Source organism: Sciurus carolinensis, chromosome 14, assembly GCF_902686445.1.
Source record: "Sciurus carolinensis chromosome 14, mSciCar1.2, whole genome shotgun sequence".
Classification (NCBI taxonomy): domain Eukaryota; kingdom Metazoa; phylum Chordata; class Mammalia; order Rodentia; family Sciuridae; genus Sciurus; species Sciurus carolinensis.
This window is the reverse complement of record NC_062226.1, coordinates 76,597,889-76,610,684: the sequence shown is the minus strand read 5'-3', so window position 1 is coordinate 76,610,684 and position 12,796 is coordinate 76,597,889. Positions and strand designations below refer to the sequence as shown.

The 12,796-nt window shown below is 43.2% G+C and overlaps 1 protein-coding gene across 3 annotated transcripts in view; it reads right to left on the bottom strand.

Moving 5' to 3' along the window:
- Positions 1-12,044, bottom strand: part of Pcsk5 (proprotein convertase subtilisin/kexin type 5) — a 438,740-nt gene extending 426,696 nt beyond the window's left edge. For all 3 annotated transcript variants that reach the window (XM_047525058.1, XM_047525059.1, XM_047525060.1), the window contains exon 1: positions 11,345-12,044. In XM_047525058.1, coding sequence (XP_047381014.1) covers positions 11,345-11,536 — 192 coding nt within the window. In that variant the 5' untranslated portion in view covers positions 11,537-12,044. The remainder of the gene's footprint in view (positions 1-11,344) is intronic.
- Positions 12,045-12,796: the final 752 nt, after the last annotated feature.

Sequence of the window (12,796 nt, the reverse complement as noted above, 5' to 3'; positions counted from 1 at the left end):
ATGCTACTGAAATAGGTCCAGGATGAGTAACTAGTAGCCTTCTCACCTTATACTTATGAATATTTGCTTATAAAGTTAAAAGGCCCTGGGATGATCTCTGTTCTCTGCACTGTATTCAGACTAGTGAACGCTATCCAGCTCTATTTTGGTTGAGAAATTTCAACTAGAGAAAACAAGGCACAAGCCTGGGAACACTGATATAGAGAGGATGGTATATTTTTACAGCTGTAAAAGTCTCTCAGTATAGAAAAATTCCAGACTTTCAGTACTCATTACAAAAATATCAGCCCTTCAGTATACACACACATCCACACACACATGCACACACAGTTTGTCATATGGGGATACTGGGAAAGGCATCAAGGAAGGACTTGCTTGTAATAAATTTTGTTTTCAATGCTGGCATGGTATCCAAAACGCAATTTTCCCAGGAGAGAATTAACCTCTTAAATAATGCACAGATTATAATAGTAACTTAATACTCCTTTTGTGATGCTAATCCTAAATTAACATAAAGATTAGCATACAAATGCAAACAAGATTAATATAATGTTTTACAGAGCAATCTTAAAATATTATATATTATAAACAGAACAATCTATAAATAATTTAAAAACCTACATTTTAAAATATAGCTATACTGCTATAAAGCAGTGACGTTTAGGAAATGAATACATATAGGACACGTTCAGAACACATTCATTTTTGCTACAGAAAATATGTATATAAAAGGCAGAATGTGTGACATGTGAATAAATTATAAACATCCATTATAATACAGAGATGGAAAATAGGCTATGTGATAACCTATGCTAGAAGTAAACCTAAAATGTGACATGGTATAAACTATTTTAAAATCATCCTTAAACATTCATTTTGGTTTTACAGTCTCTGCTTACACTGTGTGTTCTAAGCAATCTTCGGTTTTTAAGTCAAATAAGGGAAGGTACATTTGGGAGTTGAAAGTAATCACCCATGTCTGTCTTTATCCCTTAAGTTAGTACAGGACCTGCAGTGCAAATAATAGCACACGGTTGTGTGAGGCAGAGATAATACTTACATTTACCCAAAGAAAATTGAAATATGAGGCAAACTTCATGTTTATCTGCCCGGTGAGTATAACAGCACAAATTATTTGGAATCCTCATCTTATCCACCCTGATAACACTTCCAATATCCCAGTCTGTTTCTTGACTCCTTCCAACCCACTAGCCCTCATCTCTATTTGGCCAGCCCATCTGCCTGTCCACATCTTGGACTTTATTATCAAGCAGGACAGTTCTATCTAGTAGTTTGCAAAAGCTCCCCGGGGGTGGCTCTGATCTTTCCACTTCTGTGACTCTTATCAAACTGGCCCTCTGTTTTAATTTCGAGTCCCAACTCTACCCTGTTCCTGGGGTCAGTGAATCCAGTTTTGGCTCCACCACCTGCACCTTCCTCACCACCTGCACACTCGTCAATCATTTCAAAGATGGTGACCATGTAACCAGAAACTGTCCACCCCTACTTTCCCAGACTCTCTTTCTCTGACCCTGGTAAATTCTAACTCCTGATGTGTCCTTTTCTAATCTCAGGCTCTTGAGCATTAGCGAGAAAACAACAAAATAATCCAAGAACACTAAATCAGATGGTTCATTTTTGCACTCATTCCTTTACTTAGTTAGTGAGTAATAACTAAGTAGAAGTGGCAAAAAAACTTCACTGCAATATGGCAATTCATTTTATTGTGACCTATCTTTGATTTTTATCAGAATTTCCTAAAAATATCCCAAAATGTTGATATGTGGCACATCCAGATATCAGCTCCACCCCATCCCTGCTTCTTTGCAGGTAGCCTTCACCTCTTCAATGGCTAATGAGATGGGGACCATTCTACAAGCCACCCCGCTTCCTTTGCACCTCAACATGAACCTCTCAGATTCTCTCCTTACCCTTCACTTCTCTCTGTCTCTCTTGTCAAGCCTCCTGTCCCACAAGACTGCTGTGCTTCTCCTGCACCCTACACTGTTCTAGGTGCTGGGGATACAATCAGCAATGAGGCACTGTCCTGTGCTGAACTCCCTGGCTCCTGAAAGGGAGCACACACACAAATACATGTACAATTACGGTGATCATAATTTCTCTTGGACATGTTTAAAAGTGAAAGGGAACACGAAAAATAGCTAATGGGGGTGAAATGATTTAGTGCAGGTTTAAAGAAATTTTTTAAAGCAAGATATAACTGACGTTTTCTAAAAAAGTTACGAGTATCAGGTACTATTCTCAAACTACTTTGGATGTGTATATGCATGTACATAGATGTGTATTTTACTGGGGACTGAACCCAGTAGTGCTCTACCAGTAAGCTACATCCCCAGGCCTTTTTATTTATTGTTTTGAGACTATTATCACTAAGTTGCCCAGCCTAGCCTTGAACTCACAATCCTGACTCAGCTTCCTGAGGACCTGAGATTATAGGTATGTACCATTGCACCTGGTTCTCAAATTGCTTTTTTTTAAAAATATTTTTTTTAATTATAGATGTATACAATACCTTTATTATTTGTTTTTATGTGATGCTGGGGATCGAACCCAGTGTGTCACATGCTAAGCAAGCACTCTACCACTGAGTTACAACCCCAGCCCACTCAAATTGCTTTTAACAAATCCTTCCAACAATCCTGTAAAAAAAAGTACTCATATTACCTCATTTCATACACGAAGAAACTTCTACTGGCTCATTTATATTGAGGTGAGTGAGTGGTAGAAGTCAAACTCAGAGAATCTTTCTTCTTTCCCCACCTAAATTCTCTCCTACCTGCCATACATTTCTCTCAGCACCTCTTTCTATCTACTTACAAATCTAATGCTGATGACATCCTTTATGTATAGAACCTGAGGGGAGGAAAGTCAGCTATATAGAAACAGAACAGAGCTGGGTGTGGTGGCACACCCCTGTAGCCCCAGTGGCTCTAGAGGCTGAGGCAGGAGAATCACAAGGTCAAAGCCAGTTTCAGCAACTTATGGAGGCCCTAAACAACTTAGCAAGTCCCTGTCTCAAAATAAAAAATAAAAAGGGCCGGGAATGCGGCTCAGTGGTTAAACACACTGTGTTCAATTCCTAGTAGCAGCCCCCAAGAATATACATATACAGAACCAGAATGGAAAGAAGATTGCCAGGGGTGGGGAGGGAGAGAAAATGGAGAAAGTAAGTGAATGTAATCATGTAAGATGAATACTTCTAAAGATCCAGTATACAGCAGGGGTACTACAGATAGTAATTTATATTATCTGTTGAAAACTTACTAAGAGACAAGATTTTAGGTGCTTTTGCCAAAATAAATACATAAATAAATAAGAGGCAACTATGGAAGGTGATAGTATATTAATTTGCTTACCTACAGTAACCATTTTACTATATCATATATGTGTATATGTACACATACACATAAACATCAAATTGTACATTTTAAAAATATACAGTAAAAATACATTTTAACCAGGCACAGTGGCACACTGTAATCCCAGCTACTCAGGAAGCTGAGGCAGGAGCATCGCAAGTTCAAGCCCAGTCTCTGCAACTTAGTAAGACCCTGTCCCAAAATACAAAATAAAAAGGGCTGGGAATGCAGCTCAGTGGTAAAGCACTCCTTGGTTCAATCCCCAGTAACAAAGCAAAAACAAAAGGAAAAACAACTAGGGAACTGACCTAGGTGCCCTTCAACAGATGAAAGGATAAAGAAGTTGTGGTATACATATACAATGAAATATTACTCAGCCTAAAAGAAGAATGAAATGATGGCATTTGCTGGTACATAGATGAAACTGGAGACGATCATGCTAAGCAAAATAAGCCAATCTTAAAGAACCAAAGACAGAATGTTTTCTTTGATATGAGAATAAAAATTCACAATAGGGGGCGTGGCTAGGGAAGAATAGAGGTACTTTGGATTAGACAGAGGGGAGTGAAGGGAGGGTAGGAGGAATGAGAGTAGAATGAATGGAACGTTACTACCTATGTGCATATACTATGACACAACAGGTATAACTCTACATCACGTACAACCGGAAGAATGAAAAGTTATACTCCATTTATGTATGATGTGTCAAAATGCATTCTCCTGTCATGTATAACTAATAAGAACCAAAAAAAAAATTTTTTTTTAATTTTTAAAAAGGAAAAACAAAAGAAAAGAAAAATAATTTTCAAGCTAACCATTGCTGAACCTATATTTTTATGCTTAACAATGTTCCTATGAACTGCCCTAATTTTACAAATGAGTCCATTATTCTACTGGTCTCAAGGCCAAAACTCTGCAGTTATCTTCACATTCTCCCTCCTCCTCACCCTCCACTTCCACTTCGTTCTCAAGCCCTACTGAATCCACTTCTATCAGAACTCCGAAATCCTTGTATTGTCAAGTTTCTGTTTTTCTTACCAATAACCTTGAACCACACAATACCCTCTCTGCCTCCACCAGTGCATAATGTATACTACCACCAGTGGACATGGCCTCCAGACATGAATGAACAAGCTATGCTGCCCACAGCTCCATACCTATTTATCTTACTGAAGCATAGTCGTGGGTAAAAATTTCCTACTCCCTTGAGAGCAGAGAATGTATGTTACCTAGTAGACTCTCAGGTGTATTGAATCAACAGGTTGCTGTCAATCCTTCTCATGAATCTTCATTGTAACTTCTAATCCTCTCTGGCAATGTCGAAACTCCCTAGCAAAGGCATTTATAGCCTTATATAATCTGATCTGTAGTGGGGTCATTTCTTGACTAACATCTGGTTTCCCTTATTCTAGTAACAGCATTTCATTTTCCTTTAGGGAACTGTCCCTCCCCAAATGTTGGACTGCCTACCAAAGGTCAACATCTCTCTCACTTCAAGACTGGACATGTGACCCAAGCTGACCCACCCAAATACTGCTACCCCCTTGGACAAAAAGACTGACCCAAGTGTAGGGACATGACCTCACTCAAGGATCAGAACCAGAGTCCTGGTTAGGGGTTAATTTCAACACTGGGTAAAAGAGGTACCAAAAAGCACAGGAGCTTTACTGCTTTGTGGAGAGCGCCCGTCTGAGAATAAAGCTAACATAGGAAAACAGAGAAATAATGGACATTAGCACTATCTCTAGCTTTTCAGCTAGACAGACACACAATCACTGTTTTGAAAATCTTGGATCTAGATGTTTCAGAATGAATGTTTCAGAATGAGAATTCTTCAATGAGAAAAGTACAACAGAGCACATCCTGGAGTACATTATGTACACCTCTATATGGGTTAAGGCCAACATCCCCATAGTGAAACTCATTTCTGCAACAAAACCAAATAATGCCATAATTAATGTCAGTTTAGGGCAGAAGAGGTTTGCCATGAAGAATGTGCAGATCAGGTTAAGGTCTGGTTCGCCTTCTTTTTTCACAACTACACACAAAGGCATGTGAATCTGTTTCAACCAACAAATTCCCTGTGTCTGTATCTGCTTGTTCGTTTTATTTAAGCAGTATGAGTTGGATTCTTGATGTTTCCACCTAGGTGTCTCATTATATCCCTCCTGGGCCTATCTGCATTCCAGTTTTATTTCCCACTACTCTTCTATACACAGTGGACTCAAATTCAAAAGACTATGTTCTGATTCTTTAAACAAATCTTTCAACCTCTACATCATACATGCCTTATAAACACCAGGCCTGTCTAACCAGGAAATAAGAAGCCTTAGCTTGTTGATTTTCTGGTCATCTGCTCCAGCCCTACAAGTCTTCATGTGTCTTAGGCAGAAAATGTAGCCACCACCATCCTGTTATGGGAGAATCAGTCTCAACACTGACTCCTCTCCCTTTCAGCCTCATTAAATCCCCAGGGCCAATCAAAAAAATCTGGAAAATCACAAACTGCTCAACTCCAGAAATCCCCATTAACCACAGCATGCTCTTATTTTCCGTTGAGTAGTTTTTGCATATCCTTGGTGTCCTTTTTAGAACATATAATGGTCTCTATGCCTTCTTTTAGCTATATATTCTCCTTCAAAATAGGGCTGGGGATGTAGCTCAGTAGCAAGTGGTCCTGAGTTCAATCCCTGATACTCCAAAATAAATAAATAAATAAAAACTAATGGACATAAAAATCTATATACATATATAATTGCATATGTATGTATTTTCTATCATGTATGAATGTCTATAAGCACTCATGTTTACCATTCAGGAAGTCAAAGTCCTCTTCTTTGTCACTAAATCCAATCTGAATTAACTGAGTAATACAGTCTCAAGGCACAGCAATGCCTGGAGATACTATAGCCTTGGGGAAAACCCAGACACTGCTTCACATAACTTGAACCAACAACACAAATACTCCTCCCTGCCCAGGGGACATTTCTGGGTCAGGACTCCCTCTCTCAGCCAAAGAGTCAGAGAGCACTGGACATTTTCCCAGCATACTACCCTGCTTCTCTGGCTGACCTTTCAGGTTAAGACCTCTGGATATAAGCCCATGAAAGATAGTAAGAAGGCAAATTCAGCTGCTTTGGGACTCACCAAAAAAAAAAAAAAAAAAAAAAACAAGTTTTTCATTTCAATTATACTCTGAAAACCCCCATTCCTTGTCTATGAAGTTAATACCACCAACAACAGGTCATGCACTCCGGATTGCTTTTTCCAGTCAGCATTCCCCTGTTCTTCTGTTTAACTTATCATGAGAAATAAGCATGTGAGAGTGGCTGGCAGAGGTCAGGGCTGAGGTTCTTGGGTGTGAAGAGCTGCTGGGTGCAAAGTCAAATGTATCACAGAGGGATTAACCGAGACTACATCAGTTTACTCTTCTGTTTATAAGATGCCTAAGAACTTACTGGGGGATCACAGTTCATTCCCATACAGCCCTATTTCCAATGACATCCAAAAGTACCCAGAACTCAATCAACTGTATATCTGCATTTCAAGCATCCCATTACTCAAAGGTCAAAATTAACTAGCAGAGTGGGAGGCCTTCAGGACATCTAGGAACCAGGTTCTTCCTTTTCCAGTAACTCTTCCTACTTAGTTGGAAAATCATTCTTCTGATTTTACTTATACAAGCTATAGTCTAAGAATTTAAAAGAAAATAAATTCAAATATGATTTAATACAATAAGCTAAGGCAGGATGCTTTATAAAATAATCATTCTTCAGATATTTCTTTCCCTTTCTCCCATCTCCAGCAAGTTTATCTTATAATACCTAATAAAGCTACAACAAGAATAGTAAGGGAAGGTGGCACTGTCATGGGAAATCAGCCGTAATTGTTTAGAATCAAACATAAAACTATGTAGCTATTTAAAACTGTTAGTCGAACTAGAAAATAATTTCCCCTGTCTATAAAGCCCATCTAACTGGGCCATCAAAAATGTGTTTCCCTAATCTTTACATTTTGCGTTTTCCATTTTTAAAATGTCTTCCTTTCTCCACATCTAAGTATAGTTTGGATCTCACGTATTGCAACCTTTCTCCTCTGATTCAGATTCAACAAATCTTTTACTGCAAGCCTAACTATGTGCTGAGCAATGCATAGTTAACTCACTCTATTATCTAGAGATTTATCATTTTACAGATGAAGGAACAGGGGCTCCATTAAGTTCAGTGACTTTCCCGCTTTCACAACCTGAGAAGTGGCCTTTGCAATTTCTAAGTCTGCATGCTGTCCATGGGGACTCCAGGTAAAATATTTCTCCAGTATGACAAGCATCTGGTTTTATCCCTCTGGAGTCTTGTTCAAGATAAATTACATGGTTTGGGGAGGGGGTTTTGTCCCTCATAATCTCAGGCTTGGAATCAAGGATTATAGGCAACTCATAGAAGGATAAACACAGTTATTGCACATTGCAAACCATCTGTTCACAAGGGATCTTCTTCCTAGACTCAAATAACCAGAAATTAATGCCTCTTTGTAGATTTAGTCCAAATTAAGGTCTACAATTAACAATATGTCCATCTTATTCCTTTATATCATTTCAACTCTGTAACAAGTAGACTCTAAGTTCAAAAGGTCAGAACACAATTAGTGAGGAGGACAAAGGCCTCTTCCTTCTCTTCCAGCAGAACAAGAGGTGATACTAGTAGCCAGTGCTGGAACTCCTAGGGGAAGAGAGGCAAAGCATTCTATAGCTAATGTCAGTATCAAGCAAAATGTGATATACATTGACATAATAGTAGCTACTAAAAATGATTATGGTTGGGTATCACTTCAGAATTTTAAGGTAGAGTCATCATAAAATAGAAACATTTTTGTAAAACCAACCAAAACATAATGCTATCTCTATAACCAGAGGCAGGAAAACCGTCATTATTGTTCCTTCTAGAAGTCAAGCATGTTCTTTTAGCTTGTTTGTTTGATTGTTTCTCGTATCACTCTGCACATTCTATCTTTTCTGAAAAGAAGAGGCACACTTATTCTTTTCAGTAGAAATCCCCAGGCCAGAAATTTTACCTCTTGTGACTTTTAAATGCTAACATGCTACAGAAACTATTACAGTAATTATGACTGCACCTTTACTGTGGCAAAAATTCACTACCTTACTCACCTCTCTATCCTACTGAAGATATCAAAAACACTACCAGTGTATTAGATGACTTCATAAGTAGTAACAGGTTTTAGTTTTACTCTGCAACACAGGAGAAGAACCACCCCCCTCCCTCCACAAGCCCAACTGGGTAAAAACAGAACATTTCAGAGACATCTGTAAATTGGTTACTGCCCTTAGCTGAACTACAACTGGTGTATTCATGAAAAGAAAGAATAACAAAAGGATGTAAAAAGTGTTAAAAGGTCGGTGCAGTAAAGGATGAATAAGAAATACATTTGGCCCTTACAATGCAATGATACTACAGGAGCAAACTCAATTTACCACCCCAAAGACTTAGCATAGACATATACTCCTTTGATCTACAGAGGAAAGGGTTTATACTGTAGAATAGCTGATCTTTTTACACTGGTTATGGCATCAATTCAAGGGGTCCTGTGTAACCTCTATAAGCTCTGAATTTCCTCAATGAGGTTGTAAAAACCACATTAAATAGTACTTGGTGTTATTTGTATGTAAACTTTCTTAGTATTACTTCTTAAAAGAAAAGCCCTTTATAAAAAGCCTGGTAAGGATGAGGGACACTGCAATGTTTGCTTGTTCAAAAGTAGGTTGGGTGGCAATTTCTCCCCTTCCCTCTGCCAGATTCTACAATATCCAAGATCTGTTCTGTGAATTCAGGGAGACACCAATGTCTCTGCCCTTGCAAGTCATGAAGCTTCTTAGCATCAACAAATCCAGGTTTTTTGAACCAAATATCTGTGAATTATGATTAGATATTTGTTTCCAGGTTAGGACCACTAAACTAGAATTCAGGGAAATAGAGGGATTACTTTTCTCTCCCCATCTTGGAGATCCTAAAAGGCAGGATCCATGAAGGATGGGAGTGAAGAATTCCAGGTTTTGCCACTCTCTAGCTGGGTGATCCTGTGGGGTCAACTTCTCAAGAGTCTTGGTTTCCTCATCTGCTGTATGTAAAGTACTATTCAAAACAATTTAAATTTAAACTAAGAAAGAAGTGTGCATTCAAGAACTTATCCTTCTAAATATGGTTGGCATATGGGAGATGCTCATGGTTGGCTGAACATGAGACATCTCTGGAAAGATTAACAGGACTACTGCACTTTAGTGTTGGTCCTCTCAGTGGCCATCCGGTGTATATGCAGCGCTCAACTTTTAGCTCTGGTAAAAAGACTTGAACAGACTCAGTGTTTTCTTCCACAGAAAATGATGCCGGTAGAACCCTAACAAGTCATTTGAAAGCAACTCTTCTGCAGATGACAGGCACCCAGGCAACAAAACCTGACTAGCTTCCCTTACTTCCTTGTGCTGGGGAGGGAGCTGAGGAGGAGAACACAAACCGTGCCCCTTGCCCTGGTCTTAGTCCACAGCAGAACTGACTTCTCTGGAATACGTCCTCCCTCTGGGAGGGCAAAGAGCAAGACCTTGAGCTGTTGCTCCTCTGACTGAACCCATATCTTTTTCTAAACACAAGCTCTGCCTCTTCGGGAGGCTAGGCAGCAGTGAACCAGCGGGGGTAGGGACAAGGGTGTCCTGCTGCCCTGGACTTGGAGAGCAATGGCATCGGACATCACCTACAGCTGTCTTGCTCCAGCCACACCAAATAGCACCTTCCTCTCCCTTCGCCCTGGCTGAGCATGTAAGGTTATGTACAAGCAGTCCCAAAAGTGCGCCTGCTCGAAGGGCGCCCCCCATTAAGTCTCTTCCCAGCCCAATGGAACCTCCTCTAAGCCCACCTAGGGCCTCCTCCTCCGGTCAGCTGCAGAGAAGCTAGCCGGACACCATAGGGCAACACTTACAGAGCCCTCTATACCTCCATTTCTCTCAGGGACGTGGGGGAAGGGAACAAGAAAGACAAAACCATTTTGCCCGGAATACCTCCAAATCTGTTGCGCTGCCAATCATACCATAACATCCAATTTATTGACATTTCCCCAGCATGGCAATTCCGCCAAAAGCCTGTGAGCAGCACCCCACAAAAAACCCGCATTCCTGCAGGCGGCCCAACTCTGACCCCACTGAGCTGCCACCGGGCATGACACGTTCCATCCCGGGAAAGATTCCCAATTTCCCCTGAGCAGAACCCGGTCAGCGAGCTTCAGAAGTTTCCCGTCTCCCGCTCCAATCCCCTCCTTTGGGAATCCCCAAGCAGATACCCGCTCAAGCCTAGGAAGCTACAAGATCTCCCCGAAATCTACGCTTACACCGGGTCCCGCCCCCCATTCCCTCCCCCTTCCTCTCTCCTCCACTCCAGCTCCGGTCCCCGCGCTCCAGCTTCTCCAGCGCCCAGCGGTTCTCTTGCCTAAGGAAAGGAAACTTCTTTCTGGGCTAAATTCAGGTCAGAACAGGAAAGGGTTTTCCTTCCCCGCCAGCACCAGGGGCGCGTTCAACCCTTACACCCAAGAAGAGCTCATTTTCCCCTCCCCACGGTCACCCGCTGAGACTTTTCCTCAAGCTACTGGTGCTCCTAGACTTCCCAGGTCAAAAGGTCCGGTCGAGTCTGAAACACCACCGGGACACTCCAGATCTTTCCGGAGACCCTACCTGTCTCGCGTAGATTTCAAATCCCAAGTAAACAAAATACGAATTCCGGCAACTTTGGTGTACGGGCGTATGTTGTGCGAGGGAGAGAGAGCGCGCGCGAGCGAGACAGCATAGCGCAAGAGTTAGGGCAAGCTGCAAGAGCACATCTGGAAGAGGGGGAGGGGGATTCGAAGCGAGGGGACGAGTAGCCCCCACAGCTTCCAGGCGGAGGGCCAGCCAGCCTGACGTTAGTTACCTGTCCAATGTTGATGAATCCGTACTTGCTGGCTATGCGGTTGGCCTCCGGGAAGCCGCCGGCGATTTTGACTGCCCAGTGGTTGGTGTAGACGCGCGTCCGGCACACCGGGAGTAGGCAGCCCCCGAGCAGCGCCAGCACGCACAGCAGGTCCAGCGGTCCCGGGCAGCAGCAGCGGCCCCCCCAGCCCATGGTCCCGTCGCCTCGCGGCTTCGTTGACTGGCTCGCTCGCTCGCACGCTCTCTGGCTCCGCGCACTAAGCGGCGCGCACAACTAACTTCTCCGGCCTGGGCCGCCCAGGCGCGCAACCTCGGGAGATCGGCAGGAGGCGGCAAGCCCCAGCAGGGAGCAGAGCTGCGAGCCTCACGCCGGCTCCTAGACCATCCCTGGGGCTGCGAGGACCAGTGCTCCCCGCTCTCCGGCCGGCGGGGCGGTCAGAGAGAGATCCCCGGCTCGGGCGCAAAAGGCGGCGGAGTGGGGCTGGCGCCCTCAGCAGTTGTATCTCGCCGGCTCGGCTCCCGGACTCTCAGACTCGTTCTCGCTCCTCACTGGGCCCCGGAGAGCGGCTGAGACGACCAGCCGGGGCGGTGCAGGCAGCCACCGGGCTCCCCCTTTGCTGGCCCGGGCTCCGAGCGCTTCCCTGCTTCCTGCGCTCTCTCCGGCTCTGAGCTGCGCGCGGGGACTGTGAGTGGCAATGGCAGCAGCGCCTGCTCTGCATAAATGACTCCCCCGCCCCCCTATCACCCCTCCTTTCCCACCGCGCTCTCCTCCTCTCGCTCCTCCGCCCTCCCCAACGCGGCCGCAGCCAGGCGCAACCAGGTCCTAGTGCCTCCGGCTTATCCCAACCGCAACCCTACAGGGTCCCAGGCAGCAAAAGGCGAGTCTTTCCAAAGGGTTGGACGGAGAACTCCAGGATCACGGTTTTACTTCCCTTCTCCCCTTCTAGCTGGATTTGTATTAATTTAGCGCTACTCCCCGAAAGACTGAGATTTACACGCTTGTGCGCGTTAAGTGCCCCGAAGATTCATTCATCCTTTCCCTAAACGTCCTTAAACAAGTAAGTATTTAAGGAGGTCACTTGTGTGTCAATTACTGAACAAATAACCCGAGATTTTCACTTCGTTAATTCTTCATGCTTTTCAGCAACTGTATATTTTACGCATTCTGCTCCGGGGAGAAGCTACCACACGGGACAGTGAGTCGTATCCTCTCTTACAAAATCCAACCACCAAGGCTCCAAAGCCAAGTCTGTTGCCTTCGGACTTTCGAAATCTGCTCATCCGATACAAGGCAGCGCCACGGGAGAGTGAAATTCCAGCCGTGAGTTGAGGAAAGATACTTCAATGAATATTTGGTATGCAAGTCGATGGACATGCTGGACCAAGGGAATAACTTAATTCGTTTGTTGGATTGCGCCTGATGAGTGCTTCTTTTTCTCCACCAAGGGAAAAG